The sequence below is a fragment of the Dermacentor andersoni genome, chromosome 8 (assembly GCF_023375885.2).
Source record: "Dermacentor andersoni chromosome 8, qqDerAnde1_hic_scaffold, whole genome shotgun sequence".
NCBI classification, from domain to species: domain Eukaryota; kingdom Metazoa; phylum Arthropoda; class Arachnida; order Ixodida; family Ixodidae; genus Dermacentor; species Dermacentor andersoni.
Window position 1 is genome coordinate 126219797 of NC_092821.1, and position 18916 is coordinate 126238712.

An 18916-nucleotide genomic window follows, 5' to 3' on the forward strand; every position below is an offset into this window, starting at 1 on the left:
CTAATCAGTCGCTGTTGGCGTTTCCGTTCTGCCTCCCTTGCTTTTGCATCTGGTGACATGTTCATTTGTCGCATGTGCATTCGCTCCTTGTTCTTCTGGCGTTTGATGTTGGGGGAATCCGGCGTCCGCTGCCGCTTCCCCGAACCGCTTGGCACGCAATCACTGGGCCGCTTCGGAGCTATGGGTCTCACTCACTCGACTGCAACGAGACGTCTGACAAAGGAGGGGCGGTTAAACTGCCACCGCCGACGCCTGCGCGCTTGTTCTACCACTACTGCGTGACGTCACGGTTGCTATGTGCAGCTGGGCCCCCGACCGGCACGCCGGTGCTAAGGAGGGGAGCAGGTTGCGCCGCTGCGCGGAGGAGAGGCCACAGTTGGCACGATTCCAGCGCACTGACGGACGCGACCGCGAGCATGAGCCCCACCGATGGCAATGAAAGAGAACAGGGCGCAGTTACGCGATTTCTCCCTCTCTCTTTTGGTGCGGAGGCGCGGACGCGGTGCCAGACAGCGCGGAGGCCGCGAATGGGCGCGAAGAGTTTGAAGCGGTGGCACTTTTGTTGCTTTTGTGCTTTTCCTCCTTTTCCGCGTGCCATCGGACGGAGTGGCTGCTGTGCTTCGGGCCGCGTTCTTTGTGTTAGACGTGGGCGAAGGACCACCACCGGCGGCTGAAACGCTGCATGCTCTCGAAGTTCTGAGGCGTGCTATGGCCGCGGATGAAATCAGCGATGACACTTGCACGCGTTTTTAATTCTGCTAATTGACCTGACAGAAAAAGAAGCAGAAGGTCATTAGAGACTGCTTCTTCAAGAAATAAATGCTTTTTACGTACGCGTGCCTGAGTGAGTTCACCTCTCACTCTTTAATTTAGCTAGATTTGGATGATACGAATTTCGGCTAATACGAATATTTTTCGTGACCCTGTGAGATTCGCATCATCAAGATTCCACTGTATGAGGATGGTATTCTGTTTAAGAGGCAGTTCTGTTTAAGCGATTTCCGTTTATCAAGATTCCACTATACTGCGAAAATGGCTAAGCAGCCATTAGCTTGGCAAAGTGCCTTGCAGGAAGGCTAACATTACAGTTATGAAAAGGGTGTCTTGGATAATTAGGAGAAAGTGGCACATACAATCCTCCATGTCAGAGACTGGTTCCAAAAGCTGGCGCCTTCTTCCAAACTGAACAGGACGCCCCCTGGAAAGCACAGAAAATGGTAGCAGTAAGAACGTATATAAACAGCAACACTTACCGCACACAGAAAACAAGCTTGTTTCTGCATGCTTTGCATAGTGCCGACAATTGTGCCAGCTCGCCTTTAAAGGGTTTGGAAGTGTCCGCATATACAGTTAAACCTTGATATAAAGAACTTCAATATAACAACATTTTCGATATAGCAATGTATTTGGCTTTCTACAACTTCTTGTCCATAGAACACTGTATACAGCACCTCTGTTAATACACAATTTCAATATAATGAAATTTCACTGACACTATAGATGAATAACAAGGCAATAAGTGGAAGCATCTGCGTATGCAGATGGTAAAATTACAAGCAGCAGCTTGCAATCGCACCTCTGAAATCACGCTTTGCACGACCAAGACTACGCACACTGTATGCTTGGAGTGCAAGTAAAAGCTTGCAAGGGTAAGCAGAGAGAGGGTGGCTTGATGAACGCCATCTTCTCACGCGAGGAAGGGGGAATGGGGAGAAAGGGAGTGGGCTCACGGTAATGACACTAAGCGCACATGAGAGGCAGGGGTGGGAAGGAAGTGGAAGCACAGCCGTGGTTGCACATGGCTGTCAGTATGGCTGAGCACATATGCAGCCCGCACACCCTATCTTGGAGGTACAACCTGCCATGTGTGCAAAGAGTGGGCATGCCAAGATGGCATGGCATCATGCGTGCTGTCTTCCCGCCCATTTAGTGATGGAGATTGTGTAATCTTGAGTTTGGGAGACAGATGAAACATTCGCTTCCCGCTTCCAGCGCTTTTCATGATAGCATCGTCCCACTGCGAGCGACGCTATCAGACGCAGCATGGAGTGGTTGTGAAAGCTTGGCTGGCTTTGCTTCTTACTGCTGATGTGAATATACAGTAAAACCTCGTTAAACCGTACCCGCTTAAACAGTAGTTTCGTTTTAAAAGTAGTACAGTCAAATCCCTGACTCATCAGCCATTGAACATAATGTGTTTTGTATCCATATAAACCGCACCAACTTATTGCATAAGCATCGATTAAAACGTCGCGCAAACACAGCGGTGCGTCATCTCCATCGGGCGGCCCGGCAGAACAAGCCTCAGATCAGAACGGCCTCCAAGCACCTTGTGCGTTTGCGCGTGAAGCCACATCAACATCTTTTCGGCGCCATGCCTGAGAGCGTTGTAGTGTCATGTAAGCGAGGACTCCCTTCATGCCGAAGCTTGGATAAAGAAGACGCCACGTGCTCAGCAACGAAGAAAAATCAGACAGCGTCTGTGCTGTCGAACGTGACACGAAGTCAGCGCACGAAGAAGTCTGTGCTGGCACGCGACAAGCATCTGCTGTTGACTACTGTGTGTGGCAGTTGGAATGCGAAGAAGTTGCCTGGCAGCGCTGCTGCGACCGCGAAGAGATGTCAGCTACGAGGTTCAACTTTTCGCCATCGTTGCCTCTGTTGTTGCCGAAATGTCGACTAGCGACAGTGATGAGGACTACATGGGAAGTGACAGCACGGGCGATTCAGGCCCGACAGCTGCAGAAGCTGCGCGTTACGTCAGCCTCATGAATGTAGTCGACGCGACAAGAACAGCACCTGGCAATGAAAAGGGCGCCCCGAAACTTCTGCAGCACTACCACGCGCGTGCACGGAGAATATATAACGCCAACGAGGAATCTGCCATGCGAGTGTTTGCCGAGAAGAGGGGGCTGGCTGAAAAGCTGGCACGCAGCTTCACTAAGTTTGAGGCCGCTGTCATTGTACTAGGCCGCCGCGGCATCAAACGAAAATAACACTTTTGTTGCGCGAAGTGAATAAATACTGCATGTATTTTTCCGCTTTCATCGCACTCTCTCTCAGTTCCGTATTCTGTTTTCAACAGGTAAGTGGGCAATCTCATGCTATTACGGTTAAACAGTACTACCGTTTAGCATGTACTTTTTCCGAGCTCCGGCCAACTACGGTTTAAAGAGGTTTCACTGTATCATCGACACAGCCTGAAACCGTATGTTTTGTTGCCAACTCTCAATATCAACGAAATTAATTTTCTTTCTCATTCAAATTTGCTTTTTACAATTGTTCCCTAATTTAAAGACGCTTGCGGCCCCTTCCATGTAAGAAAAATCCATCAGTAACTATACTTCTTTGCCTGAAAAGTCAAATTTCAATGCAACGAAATTTCAATATAACGAAGCCGATTGCCAATTTTACCAACTTTGTCATATTGAGAGCTAACTGTTTTCATTTGGCACAAATTATACACATTTTTCTCTCTCTATTTACTGAAGAATGCAGTCGGGAGCATGGGTTATCAGCAAAGGCAGGTTGTAAACAGAGAAATACAATAGTTCATCATCATGAGCCTATTTGATGCCCACTGCAGGACAAAGGCCTCTTCCTGTGATCCCTAATTGCCCGTCTCGTGCTAGCCGATTCTAACTTTGGTCTGCAAATTACCTCATTTCATCACCCCCTCTAATTTTCTGCCGTCCTCGACTGCACTTCCCTTCCCTTGGCACCTATTCTGTAACTCTAATGGTCCACCAGTTATCTGCCCTACGCATTACATGGCCTGTCCAGCTCCATTTTTTTTCTATTCATGTCAACTAGAATATTGGCAATCCCTGTTTTCTCTCTGATCCACACCGCTCTCTTTCTCTGTCTTGAACATTATGCCTAACATAACATTTTACTTTGTAGATTACCAGAACACAAAAGGCGTTGATGGCAGTAGCTGCAGTGCTGGTTGCACCACTTGGCGACAGTTTTTTGAACCCCAATGTGCCAAACGCTTTTTGTGCTCCATCATTGTTCTCACATCAGAAAGGGGAACAATTTTTTTAAAGAAAGGTAGCGTACATTAATGATTTTTACTGCCAATGCCTTCGCATCAACTGGTAGGTAGAACACAGTCGTTGCAACTATAGTTTTGTGTCCATTAGGATCAGTCACAAAATGGCACCATCGGCACTGCTGTGCACAACTATATTCAGTATTTCGTAAACTGTAGTATATATGCAGAGAGACTGAAACTCTCTAATGAGCATTCCACATTAGTTACAAGTGCCATTAAGTAAATGGATAACACAACATGACTTTCACGGATAACCACTGTTAGAGTAAGGCACTGCACATCTCGCAAAAGCTGCTGTATTACTGAATGTTACAGATCAACAGAATGGCCTCATGTGGTGAAAATGTTGCACAATATATGGGAAACTCACCAACGGGTGCTCCAAAAGCAGCGGCCACTCCAGCAGCTGCACCCGCAGAGACGAAGTCTCGCTTCTCGTGATCCTCACGAAATTCCCGGAAGCACTGCAACGTCATGACGGAACAAGCTCAGCCACAACTGCCAAATGTTCCTGGCTCACAAACACCTCACGGTGATGGAGTTGGTGAGACAATATTGAAATGCAACAAATTCACAATTCCACAAACTCCCCAGGATGAAAAGCCCTTTATTTATCATTAAAAACCAAAAGCATTGCAGAACACACTGATGCGTCAGACAAGACCACTGAATGAACTAGTACTAGTATCTGCTGTTCTTGTACCATTGTTTCAAAAGAAATAATCGGTTTCCAACCTCTCATTTTTCTTTTTCTCCCCACCTCCCCCTCTTTTGCAAAGCACTGTGCTACATGCTCTAGCTGTGGTGTTGTATCACACTTGTTCGTTGTGCAGTAACGATATCACTGCATGCTTTGTTTCTATATTGGTTTTTGAAAACTGCTTTCACAACGGCATCTTATATTTTCCTCACAGCTCAGCAAATAATGGAGACTGCCTTCTCACGATTACGTAAGTGCTCCTGCCTCAATTAGTTGCATTTGCATATGGTATCCATATGCAGGGGCGTACTCAGATTTCATTACCTTTGGAAACAAGACCAATGCCTGCTTGCAGATTCCCTCATTGCACTAAACATAACTTGAGTGAACCACTGAATGACTCACTTAATTTACGAGTCAAACTCATCTATATTTCAATGTGAACTTGAATTATTTTCCTCAGCAACTAAACTAGCATTTATGAATAATATTCATTGAGCATAAATATGCATAAGTACAGTGCAAAATGTTAGCATTCCATTTGTAAGTTTAGCACAGGGCTAGAGAGGTAACTTACTGGAGGATTTTTGCAGTACTTATTTGGTTAACGCATGCACAACCACACTGGAATGTTCTGGCAATGGGAGCTGTGGCCTTTACACTTTTGTGACAGACTGCACACACTTTGAATAACTGGATGAAGGTGTTTACACACGTATTGTACACATTTATGTACAAATATGCCATACCTCTTCAACAAACAGCCACAAGGCTTCCTTTAAGAATTAAAAAATAATAATAATAAGGGACATCTCTGCAACCAATCATAAACTGCAATGCCTAATCTTATCTTACTTTTTTTCATTCTAAATAGTCACCTATTATACACACTTTCCATCTGTTGCTTAAACTCTGTGACCTCATTCTCCACTACATTTGCTGAACAATGTTTTCCTGAAAATGATTATTTCAGTACGTTCTAACAGGAACACAGCATTGGCACTCACATTGAGATCCCTCCGAAACGTGGTGCTCTTGCCTTGCGAGATACCAGCAGCAATTACTGAGCCGCAGTGAATCATGGGACCCTCCTGAAAGCACAAAATTATGTAACACCCACAACGAAACATGCCTTACATTGAATGTCAATAGTATTTGTTTAACCCTTCGCAGTGACCAACAATGAACCACTTTGCAGTCGTTCCAGTCAGGAGCTATTTCATGTGTTTTCTGAACCACACAGAAAGAGCATTTACATGAACAAATATGTAGTAAGCATTTTATTTCAAAACACTGCCTTTGTTCCCGAGGCTCATGCATGGTGTACAGCACCAACAAGCATGTTGTGGATTATAACTACATATAACTACAGGAAGGAACCACTTTCTGTGGCATCCTCATTGTTGCTTTCTTTTTCAATGTTCTCAGCCGAGGACGTTTGCTGGTTCAATGAAGGTGGAATATATTCCTCCTCGGCACTAAAATCATCTGCAGATACACTGAACTCGGAAGTTCTTTTTTTAGGTAGAACACACAAGAAGAAAATGCTGTCACCTTCTCGGTTCCTTGCGCCAGGAAACGCACACACAAATTCCTTTAAATGATGCTAAAGAACTGTTGCCTTCATGCACAGACGTTGCAAAGTACAATTATGAATAGTTAAAGAAATTCCCGATAGATGACGCTACAGACGTGAAGCAGAAGCAAGCGTGTACAAGCAAGAGCGAGTGTCAGGTGCCTCCTAACATCTGACCGAGCCAATGTAATCATATGCAGAAAAGGGTGTTAGCACATGACCGCAAAAGGTTAGCCCAGGAAAAGCAAGGTCCTTAACTCTTTCCTCACCATGCCCCTAGAGCATGGGTAATATATGTCCTACATATGCTGCATGAACATTTAAAACCACCGCCGCTCCTCTGGACTTGCTGCACCATGTCGTCTATTGTCTAAGAATTAAAGTTTCATTTCCGGAGGTTTCTTTTTTTTTCGAGCAGCAGCGAGTTTTAACAGCACTACAAAGAGCATGGTTTGTATCGTCCGATTGTGACGATAGCAGACAATCTGGCTGCTAGACCTTCACGCAAACAACGTTTTCACGATATTAATTATGGGGTTTTACGTGCCAAAACCACTTTCTGATTATGAGGCACGCCGTAGTGGAGGTCTTTGGAAATTTCGACCACCTGAGGTTCTTTAACGTGCACCTAACTCTAAGTACAAGGGTGTTTTCGCATTTCACCCCCATCGAAATGCGGCCACCTTGGCCGGGATTCGATCCCGCGACCTCGTGCTCAGCAGCCCAACACCATAGCCACTGAGCAACCACGGCGGGTGTTTTCGCGATTCAATTGAATCTCAAATGATTGGTTGGGTGCATCTAACAATAGTGACTCACTGAGGATTAATCAAGTTGATCAGATTTTAGTTCAGACAACGGAGACTCTCAAAACCACTAGGCAGTCTACACTAGGCAGAAAACACTTCTTTTTAACACATGTTCCTTATGACCTAGAACGTTCAACCTTTCAAGTGTTATAAGTTCATGTATTTTGTATATTTCATCCCAACTACGGGTGGTTGAACGCAGGGAAACACGAGGACAAGAGAAGGCAGATTGGACACACAGGCGCTATATGCCTTCTCTTGTACTTGTGTGTCCCTGCGCTCTACCACCTTTAGTCAAGATCTGCCAATAAGCCCACATCGAGATTCGATACCCTTGCATATTTCAGATATTTTCCGGTTTCTTTTTATGTTATCAACATAACAATGCAAATGTTTTATGCATTTTCCAACAAGTTTTGTTTTTTGCAAGTAATATTAAACATTTACCCGTAACATTTCCTTTTAAAATTAAAATCTTTAGAAAGTACAATCATTCAGCTTTTGATTGATATATAACATGACATTGCAATCATGATAATATAAAATATATTTAATAAAGCCTTCAAAAAGTGGCCAATTTTCCCATGGTAATGAAAGAGTTAATGAAATAAGCACAAGAGGCTGACAAGAGAGATGGTAAAACACGTGAAGTCCTAACGAACCTTTCCCACGGCCAGGCCTCCAACAACAGAGAGGACCACGCCCACAGCCTTGGCGACCAGAGTCTTGAAACGGACCACTTGTGGCACCTTGACACCATTCAGGTAGCACTTGATGACCGGAATGCCACTTGCTGCCGCCACCGGCTGAAAAGACAGCACAGGCAGTTGATACAAAGGTGACAATTATGTAACTGCCTACTAGCTGAATATTTATTGCCCTGAAGAAAAACATTTGAACTTGTATCTAAATGTACTCGCACATAATTTGCTAACCCAGGATGACATTTGTGGAGTTGATGAGCGCAGATTGCTTGGTTGATTTGGCAGAAGTGTCAGGAGCCCGTTCATGTATGACAAAAAGCATGGGTGCAGCAAGAGCACGTTTTCTTTTTCCTCACTGCTGTCTCCATATGCTTGCACTAACGTTCTTCTACTCACAGCGGTGCAAATTTCTATGCAGTGGTGGGATTATGAAACACTTCCTATCTGAATAATCAAGTAAATAAGTTTTACAAACGACACCTGCTCGCTTGTAAATGACACTGTTTCGAAACAACTTTTACAACCATAGCTCCTACACAACTACTGCAAGCTCACTCTTAATGCCGTATTTCACTGCAGAGGTTGATGCAGAAGTTTGCTAAGAGAAGCATCCGAGACTGCAGTCCACCGACAGATCTTTCAAGGCCATGCACCGCTCCTTTTAACAGTACTGGCATTTAACCTTCTCGCTGCAATTTACCAAATACATCCGAATTCACTGCATCAGCCAATCGGACCATGCTTCTCAGAGGTTGCCTCTACAGGGATTAATACCCAACTTCAGACCGTGAAACTTCAGAACTAGATTCAGATTGAATTTATTTAGATAGAACAATTTACAAAAATAGAATTGCAATAATGCCTCTGAATCCCTAGCCTGAGGCTAGTTGGGATTCATTCAAGCATAATTATTTGAGAATTGCGGATTTGGAGTCTGTGATAATTGTGGTGGCAGATGTAGTGTACTTTCCGTGAAAGCATCAGATAAATTACAGTTAACTGCTCTCATTGATGCAATGTCTCCAAAAGGAACCTGGGGACGAAGTGTCCCGAGGTTTTACGCTCTTCAACACATCACAAGTGTGGACCGCTCCTAGACATGTCTACTCACCGCAATGTAGGCCACCAAAATTGCTCCAGCCAGAACAGCAGCTGTGTTCATGGCAACCCAGCCCAGGTAAGGCAGGATTATGCAATCCCTGTGGATACAATCGTTGATCCCTTTTTGATGTTTAGGTAAGGAAGAATTGATTTATTTGTTGACTAACTTACAGCTGCTTTACAGACTGATTACTTTGTCAGATGAATTTACTGACTGGGTTGAACATCCCAAAGCATCACAGGACAGATCCTATAGCACAGGGTTCTGGACTAATTTAATCTGTATAAATTAGCACTAAATGTTTACCTGAACATGCATTCATTTTGAACATGTACCAAAATGTCAGTCCACAAATGTTTTTGCGCGGCATCCTCCTTGGAATCAAGCCACTGCAACTGGCAATCAAAACTGCGACCTTATGCCCAGCAGATCAAAACTGCAACCTTACGCCCAGCAGATCAAAACTGCAACCTTACGCCCAGCAGATAACCAGCTAGCCATCAAAGTAGGTCATATTTATAGGCTTTTGCAGCTGCGATGCAGAATAATTAAACATCTAATTAGGCATATCTGAAACAATATTTACTGCTAAATACAATTACAGCAAATTGGTAGGGGATGTCCCTCTGGCAATAACAGCAATGTTTATGGAGTCTGCCATAAACATTTCACTAAAAAAAATCTCGTACAAAGTGCATCAGTGTAATGTGATGTTCTCGCATACAGGTTACATTTCTGAGGAACATGCAAGGATTGTGGTTATGGCCATGCAGCTTTTTGATAGTTAGTCATGCATTGCTGTGAAGCCACATTTACGGCAAACTTAGCATACAACCTGTACCATCAGTTTCATATTTCTTTTTGTGCAGGTTGTATGCACAAAGGCACAGCACATAAACCATGGTTATTGCACAAGTACTGTTCTAGCAGGGCGCTGGCGGGACAAGCTGACACAGGTGAAAATCATGCTAACAAATGATCATTCTTAACATCTAAGGCAATGGGTGTTCCACATTATACACGCCTTGTACCTATGAGTATGTTGCTGCCCTCTAGCATTAGAATGCGCAACACAAGACATAAGAAAAGCTCCAAAAAGCAATGAAGAAGTGCCTTTAGTTGCTACTAAAATTAAAAAGGATACATTTTTTCAACAAAGTGAACTTGAGATCAGATATGACTTCTATGCAAATGTCGATGGCACAGGCAGTCAGAGCTGTAAGAATGCCAATGATGAAGGTGACAAGCCATCGTTTCCAATTGGTGTTTCGTATTGCCTGCAACAGAAAGTGAGAACAATCAATGGGGTTTTATACAAAACAGTGCCATGAGCTCAACAACAGGATTTCTTAAGAAATGATATCAATAGTTCGCTAGCACACAACCTGTTACCTAGAATTGGCAATCACAGTCTGCGCAGAGGCCCTAGAATGTTTACAAATCATCACTGTCACTTCATCACCACTGCTGCCTCAAGTTGCGACAACAAAACCAAATATTACAGGTGCCCTGGGGGCGTGTTATGCATGAATTCTTATCCTTTGATTGGATTCATTTTTTATCATTTGTCCCAGCAAGTGTCCAATACTAGGGGGGTGGGGGGGAGGGGAGTATTCTGTAAGTGTGCACCTAGTAGCGGACATGTCTGTTTCATCTGCTGCTGAAATCTGATTGGCTGAGGGTGCCTGTCTCCTGAGGCATACTCCAGCCAATCAGAACTTCAGCATCAAATGAAATGGACACGTCCACTAGGTGGAAACTTGAATACAGCCCTTGGTGATAACAAAGGCTTGCATCGTGCCAGCCAATGGCACAAGGAATGGAAAATAAAAATAATTGCTGCATAAAAGAATCCCTGAAACACTTTCTGGGCATTGTAAACTTGCACAGTCACTAGGAAACTCTGTTATATATATCATAGCCAAATATACCTAAAATAAATGCAGCTGGAAGCTCACAATTTCACTTTTACTTTCATTTCCTCAATACTCCCCAACATCTTTTTTTCTTACTCCTGTATAAGAGTAAACATGACGGCTACTGGTTGGATTTCTTTGATTGTCAGGACTAAGCAGTGCTCCTGCCAAAAGCAAGAATGAAGGAATGTAATCACCGATGGGGGCAGTGGGTATAGTAGGGTGGAAGGAGGACACTACAACACTGATACTGTGACACCTGAGTTGGCAGCACAACAGAATCATGCCACGAGATCCCGAGGTCGTGCCAATACAAAGGCTCAACACAATGATATACAAGGGCAAGGGCAGGCACAGCGCATAAGTTTGAGTGCAGTAGAAAAGTCAAGGAGGAGCAGTATGGCCACAAGGGCATGGCACTAGTAGGATTTGACAGCTAATAACTATATTAATAAACCATGCATTACATAGATATGTGAGCAGACACCCTTTATTAGTACAGACATTTTTTAATGTTCACAAAATGTACTGGGAGGCCTTTTTAACCCATTGGCTACTAAATGTTATGTGCACTGTGTGGCCTTCTGGTCCAATTATTTCCTATCCTATATGTGCACAACACACACTTCTACTGTCACATTCTTTAAATAAAGTTTGACCATAATAACCACTAAACAAAGTGAAACAAAAATCTTTTATTTACACTATGAAGCAGCTCTTTTTCATTCGGCACCATAAGTGCTAGTCACAAAATCATTTTTGTATGAAAAATCTCAGAACACTGAGGCCCTTATGTGGAGAGCAGAGATACTTTCTACACTTCCACCTTCTTTGTGCACTTCACATATTCCACTGCCATGACTGATTTTGTTTGGTAAAGGTAGGTGGAAAATGATGTGGGAAGAGCACCCAGTGTACCAATTCAAGGCCCATGCATGTCAGAATGGATGCATGTGTGGAACGTGCCTGTAAACCCTCTGCAAATAAGTAAATATTAAAAAATCAAACCATCCCTATAGCAAACACTTAGTGCCACCTATTGAAAACTTGTCTTTCTAAACTTTCTAAACTTGTCTAGTACATTGGCTAACAACACTTCACACCTGACAAATTGTCAGCATCTGAACGAAAGTTTTCTATAGATGTGTGCTTTCTCACTAGGACTTTTCAGTGCGCTCAAATTAAGCGAAAAGTCTAATTGACCAGTCAAATTAACAGGAGTTGACGGCAACAACACAAATATAACTGTTGAAACATCTTCCATAATGTGTTCTCTTCTTGTAGCTTCTTTTCAGCGAGCGGACAAACTATTCTTGAAACAACACTTTGCTACATTGAACTGGGCTCCTGGTATAAATAATCAAAATAAAACTTTAAAGAAAACATGCAAAGCATCCTACTTACCGTAAATGTTGTCATCCGATGCTCCTCAACATAAAGGCTGTTTTCGCATGTGTCATAGTCGAGGCTCTGGAAATCAATACACGAGTAGCAGAAGCAAAGATTAGCAATGTGAAATATAGATGGTGTAATGATATCCTCAGACAGAGGTGTATATTATAATTCTGTAATTAACATCCGAATGATTAAAATCATTAGGAAATTCTGGAGTTTTACATGAAGCACACCCTATGGAGGGAATCTGCATTATTTTGACATCCTGGAGTTTTTCAATATGCACCTCATACATGGTACATAAGTGTTTTTGCGTTCCACCTCTGTGGGAATGGGGCTGCCATGGCCGGGATCAAACGCACAACTTCGAGCTTTGCAGCACAACACCATAGCCACTGAGCTCTGTGGCAGGCAGATAAATTAGAAAATTCTAGCGTAATGGAAAAAAGAAATATTGAAGGGAAGCTATGCTTTTTAATGCACGCAAGGAAAATATCTAATGCACACCAATTTCCTAGATTAGTTCATGTAATGATTTCAGCTAAAGCTTATTGGCTTCCCAGGAGTAAGAAGAAAGAAGTTAAAACTACTTTCATAAGGCATAAATTGAAATTGAATTTAAAAAATTTTATTCTAGGTGTTTTACATGTTAAAGCCAAAATCTATTTGCGAGGCACGCTGTAGTGGGGCACTCTGAATATGGACCACCAGGTTTTCTTCAATGTGCACCGCATGCACAGTACACAAGTGTTTTTGCGTTCTACCCCCATTGAAGTGCGGCTGCCGCAGGAATTGAAATGCAAAAGTAGATCCTTTATTATGCATGAATTACCATAACATACCCACTTATGGTGTTTAAGCAGCTACATATATTGATGGTTTCCACAGAACCAATTGCCACAAGAGCAAATGGGTCACATGCATGCCCTTACCCTTACTACCTTACCCTCATACATGCAATATTCTAGCAATGTGTCATTCTGTGCACAACATGGCTGGATGCAAGAAAGCCACAAACATTATGCATTTGCAATGAATTAAAAGTTGCTCTGGAATAAATGTCGAACAGGCAGACAGTGTCTTTCAGTTCCAGCAAAACATTTATAGTCACTGTTTTTCCCCTCTTTACTGGCTTCATTCAACTCTGGTCCAACAGCCATCATCGATTATTATCATCTATCTTAATTCCACTTTATTGTTAAACAGCCCACAGCTTCCTAAAAACCACACAATCGTAAAATTATAGGTGCTCATTGGAAGTTTGGCGCTTATAATTGAATCGTAACAAAATTAAATGTACTAAATTCGTTGGCGCACAGTAGTTCTGAAATGTTTGCAAATACTACAACGACACCAACTCGCTTCTCCCTCAAGGGAACCGATACACGGACATGGGTGACTGATCTAATATCCAATCACTGCCGTCGATTATACTCGATATTCTGACATAGAAACACCGGACTTGCGCAGCAAACATTTCACACGGAACGCAAGTATAGCCATCTCTTTTTCCCCAAGGATTTGCCGGCTTCTGTAATCCACTCGAAAGAAGACGGGATAGTTGAACGTCTTCATTTCAAGATTAAAGTTTGTGAAGCAGCTCACCGACGTACCTCGTACTTTTGTGAAAGTAGGTTGAGTGAACCGAGTTCCCGCATACGCTTGATCGTATCTTGGCCGCTTCCATGGCTGTTGATCGACTGTAAACACGAAAAAAAAAAAAAACACACGAAATGTAAGCACAAATCGCGCCTTGTGCGCATAGGAATTACGAAAGCACCGGTGTGTACGCGCCGTCTTTTAAACAAGCGCGACGTCAGTACAACGCCCCAGTATAACGCGCGACAGACAAAAAAAAAAAAATGTAAACAGAGCCAGAGGGCGACCGCGCTTAGTCATCACCCCAGGCTCCACTTTTTTTACTTCCCTGGCCTGTACAAAAACGTGTCACTTCCGTTGCACTAGCGTGCTGTATCAACCAGCCTGAGATTACGCAGACAGGCCCCTGATATCAGGGATGCTCAAAGTTCTTCATTCAGCCGAGAGATACCCAGATGATTGCTCAAAACACGGAATCTCCAAGACGTCGAAATACCACACCGAGGACTCGTAGAGCAAAAGAAGTTCTTGCGTAAACGTAACTCTCCCTGTTGACACAAAAACGCCCTAGCACAAAACGTGACAGAACAAACGGAATGATGGAATTCCTGCGTTTGTGCATAACGTTGATCCTGCTCACAGCTACAGAACAAGTGCGTCGCGCGAACTTGAAGACACGACTTTGCGCAGTAAACAAACTGGTCAACTTACGCCAGATGATGATGGGAGGTGGCCCGCTTCAAAAAGGGGCGTTCGCTCGTCATCACTGTCCCGAGTTGAAGAATCCACCTTTCTTCGGATACCTGGCATCGCTCCGCAATCGCCCGATCGCCTTCATACAAACGGAGATGCGGGGATGGGAGGGTGCATCGAGGACCACCACGTGACGAAAACTTCACCAAAATTTATAAACAGTTGCGTATCGCACTGCTTTATTAGCTAAGATTAACCACTCGAACAATTATTAATTATAAAAAGTAAGGCAAAATTATTAGATCAACTAATTATTTTTAAGCACTGATTTTCGCAGCTACGAAGCTTCGGTGAATACGTGTGACGCTGAACTCAGCCTCTTTTTCAACACGGAGCTGCCATACTGCGAGCAGGTATGTTGCGTTTCTTTTATAAATCGTGTTTAATCATTACTGTTTACTACTTTTACTACTGTAATGTGTGAAAAATTACGGACTTTATTTTGCGTAGTCATCGCTAAACGCAATATATCGTTGTTTTCCAGGCTGTCCGTGGAATAAATCACGATGGTAAGTGGCGTTTCGCTCATGAGCTGCGCCGTGGTTTCTGCTCTGTGTCAGCTTTGGGTGTTTGTTTGGTAGCATTTGTATCAAATGAGTAGTTCAGTGTTGCCATGTGCACAAAAGTTAACGGCCATGTTACTAATTACTACGAGCTCTTAATCGTTGCAAAGCTGACAGCGCGAGCTGCCGGCATATATCGGGCTCCTTGATGTTAGCAGCGCTCAATGCGTCGTACTGTCTTATTTTGGTTGCTTTATCTGCTTTTTCAGCCTAAGCAACTGAAGGAGATCAAGGAGTTCCTCCTGACGGCGAGGCGGAAAGATGCCAAGTGTGAGTTCCGCTAAAATGATCATTCGTAAGTCGTGCGCGCGTACACGATCACCATAAACTGGAGTGTCTCAACGCATTTTGTTTCGGCTCAGTAAGACTTCTAGAACTTTATTTGAAACCGCTGTTTTGTGCTGTTTTTCTGTCTGCCACTTTGGAGACAATTAGGTATACTTTGGATGTGAGAGTATTCATCTAGGAATAGTTACAAATGCCGTCAGTGATCATGAAACCATAGGTTTTTGAGATAGCAATGAGACGGCGAACACGAAGCGGTGAAAACTTCTGTGGCCTCTGTTCTGTTCTGTTGCTGTGCAGCGGTGAAGATAAAGAAGAACCCTAACAATGTGACCAAGTTCAAGGTGCGTTGCAGCAAGTACCTCTACACGATCGTCGTCACAGAGAAAGAGAAGGCTGAGAAGCTCAAGCAGTCCCTGCCCCCAGGTTTGTGTTCAGCCCTTACTGCGTGCGTAATGCTGCATTGCTGTTACATGTGTCATTGGTTGTTCTTTTCATGCAGCACTATATAACACACATGAAAGCAGTGTGACTTATCCAGCTCTTTAACACCTTGTGTCTTGATAAAAGTTCAAGCCAAAAAAAAAAAAATTTCAATTTTGAAACCTGGCCAGCAGTCAAAATACCTCAAAGGAGTACAGATGTATGATATTTTTTACTCACTTCTTATATTGTGTTGTATGAAAATTGTATATGCCGTCTAAACCACAGAAAAAGATACTGGCAAGCCTCAGGGAACGCATTAGTTTAATATAAGCACTTCTGCAGCCAATTTTGGTTTTGTTTTCTGGGAGGTTACTGTGTCGCGACACCATGACAAAGAAGATTGTCGCATGGAGCAAGACATTTTGACACTTGTTCTTTAGTCGCCTCCTGTGCTACTAGATGAAAGAGCATCAGAACAGCACACTATCTTTTCTGGGGTTTGGAGGTCCCGCAACGTCGTTTAATGCAGGAAATGAACAGTCGGAAATATCATACCAATGTGCATCTAACCCCTTCCCTGCCACACAGCTATCCTGAATTCCGTCCCAAAAAATGTACAAATTATTTTTAAGGACTGCAGCTGCCCATATTTGGACCTCCTCAGCAATACTAAATTTGCTATGGATTGTGCACTGCCATCTCCCAGAAGCACATATAAACGCTGAGATGAACCCAGCTCGTCCAAGGCATTAAAAACATTGACAGAGCAGAGGTGCAGTTTACTGCAGAAATTATGGCTGCAGTCTGGTGTGTTATCTATACACATACTATCAACTGTTCAGCACTGTGAGGTGCACTCTGTAAAAAAGTTACATCCTTTCAGGCATAGTATATTGTTCACAAACAATAATCATCTGCCTTGCGCGAGTTTTCTTTCGTGAAAACTCTGCACTCATCATTTTCCTGAGAAGTGTTACGTAAGGCTTTTAGCATGCATGCCATTCGTGACCTGGAAGTACTGGGTTCTCGGCATTGAAAGGAGAGGCACGGAGCATAGATGACAATTATTGTATGGGGACAAGATAATCCCAAAGGGTGCAAAGTTTCTTAGTGCATGTTTTCATTCTGTCAGTAAAACTCGTAACTATAACTGCAATCCACAGAGCTGCAGCTTTTTGTTTGTGCTTGTTGGGTGTGTGCGTTGCGCATCAACTGCAGCCCACAAAAATTTCTCAAGTCATTCGCCTAGACATTAATCTGTAATAGCGCATAAAAGATTGATGGCACAAGCCGTGTACTACTTAAAACACATTACAGGGGGAGGCGGGAGATGGAAATTCGGGACGGTAAGCAATACGAGAGCAAGGTGAAAGCAGGAGCCAGCATTTCAACAAGTGGCCTTGAAAAACATTCGCTCCCGCTTTCACCTTGTTCTCATTTTGCTCATCACAACAGGCATAGTAGTAATGGGCAAGCTGTCTAAAACACAGTATGGGTTAGAGCAGTTGCAGTGCTTACACGAAATAGTTGTTCACAACGTAAAGGTTTGTCACAAACACCTCAACGTGCAACGGTAGCGCAGTGGCCATGGCGTGCTGCCAAGCTTGAGGTTGTGGGTTCAATCCGAACTACAGTGGCTGCATTTTGATAGAAGTGAAATGCAAAAAACTTGGATGCTTAAGCTTCGCCTCTTAAGAGCAGAACGCAATAGCATTATTGGCCCCCGTCAATGCCGACACCGGATATTCTGTGACACGGGGCCTGACAGAAAACAATGGTGGGCCGGTCCCGGCGGCAGGGCAATGGCTAATACGCCCGTAAACAAGGAAAAAAGTTTGTGCTTGGGTTCCCGCGTAACAAAATTGTTTTCTGATATATTCAAATTACAATCTGACGCTATCATTCACGTCTGTAGGTTATGTGTAAGTTTATGAATTTTCTGGTGCATTTTACATTGAGAAATTCAATTAGTTTAGTAATGCCTGTGTACCACGTGGAAGGCCTGCGTGGTTGTGGTTTGGGGTGATCTGACGAACAACAATGGCGGCATTGGGGCTATCACATTAAAAACTCTTGTACTTATATATCAGATACATGTTTAAACCGAGGTGGTCGAAATTAATCCGCGGTCCCCCGCTACAGCATACTTCTTTACCGGGTTGTGGCTGTGGCGCGTAAAATCCCAGAATGAATTCACTTTTGTCACTAGTACTCCAAATCAGAAAATTAACTGCACGACAACTAGTAGATGTAAAAGCTGGAAATAGTCCTTGTGCATTAAATAAAAGTAATTGGAAAGCACTTTAAATTTTTATTTGAGACCCGCTTGTCCATGACCCTCGTACCTATGTGATGTTACTAATATTAGTGAATCAAAATTCAAAAGGCTTACAAACAGCAAAGTTATTTTCTGTGCAGAAGTAGTGGAAGTTTCGAGCGAATAAGTTCGTGTCATTATTGTGGAACCTGCAATGTGTCACTGAAATAATGAGCCATGCAGTATGGCATGCGCACTTCAACATGCTATGCTAGCTGGGAAACAAGTGGCTACAAAGCCATGAATTGTGCAAGCTTTTACTGGTGCAGTTTTTTTTTTATTATTATTATTCTTCCGGAGACGTAGGTATTGTTGTTTCAAGGCTTCTTTGCTACATGTTGCATGTTGTGTTGCTAGTCAGGGGCTGTATTGACCACCAGCTACTTTCAGGAATATATATTGTTATGATTGCCTTGGCTAAGAGGAACGTACGTGTATGATTGTGACATGTTGACAAGGTCATTTGCTGTTAGGTTTTTTTTTTTTTTAAAGGCTGTTTGTGAAGAGCATTAATAATGTAGTTGACAGAAACATGAAATCATCAAATGCTTTTTGCTCTGGCAGTAAGTGGAGAGTTGTATGAAAGTGGTAGCCTTGCATTAAGAGCTGATCATGGTGTACAGTTCCTGAAAACTGTATAGCTCAGTGCCTGTGGCATTCTGCTGCTAAGGGCAAGGTAGCAGGTTCGATTGTGGCCACATTCCAATGTGGGTG

At 43.2% G+C, this 18916-nt stretch overlaps 1 protein-coding gene and 1 long non-coding RNA gene across 2 annotated transcripts in view; one reads left to right on the forward strand and one right to left on the reverse strand.

Moving 5' to 3' along the window:
- ClC-b (chloride channel protein 7) overlaps nt 1-14668 on the reverse strand; it is a 48420-nt gene extending 33752 nt beyond the window's left edge. Inside the window, exons 1-9 of the mRNA XM_050173491.3 lie at nt 14570-14668; nt 13873-13959; nt 12269-12334; nt 10093-10225; nt 8958-9067; nt 7805-7948; nt 5765-5848; nt 4428-4521; nt 1134-1198 (exon numbers count right to left, since the gene is read on the reverse strand). Coding sequence (XP_050029448.1) covers nt 1134-1198; nt 4428-4521; nt 5765-5848; nt 7805-7948; nt 8958-9067; nt 10093-10225; nt 12269-12334; nt 13873-13959; nt 14570-14668 — 882 coding nt within the window. The remainder of the gene's footprint in view (nt 1-1133; nt 1199-4427; nt 4522-5764; nt 5849-7804; nt 7949-8957; nt 9068-10092; nt 10226-12268; nt 12335-13872; nt 13960-14569) is intronic.
- On the forward strand, nt 14668-15120 carry LOC126525571 (uncharacterized). Its single transcript, XR_007598241.3, has 3 exons — nt 14668-14772; nt 14889-14964; nt 15096-15120. It is a non-coding gene; the product is annotated as an uncharacterized lncRNA (long non-coding RNA).
- The last annotated feature ends 3796 nt before the right edge of the window (nt 15121-18916 follow it).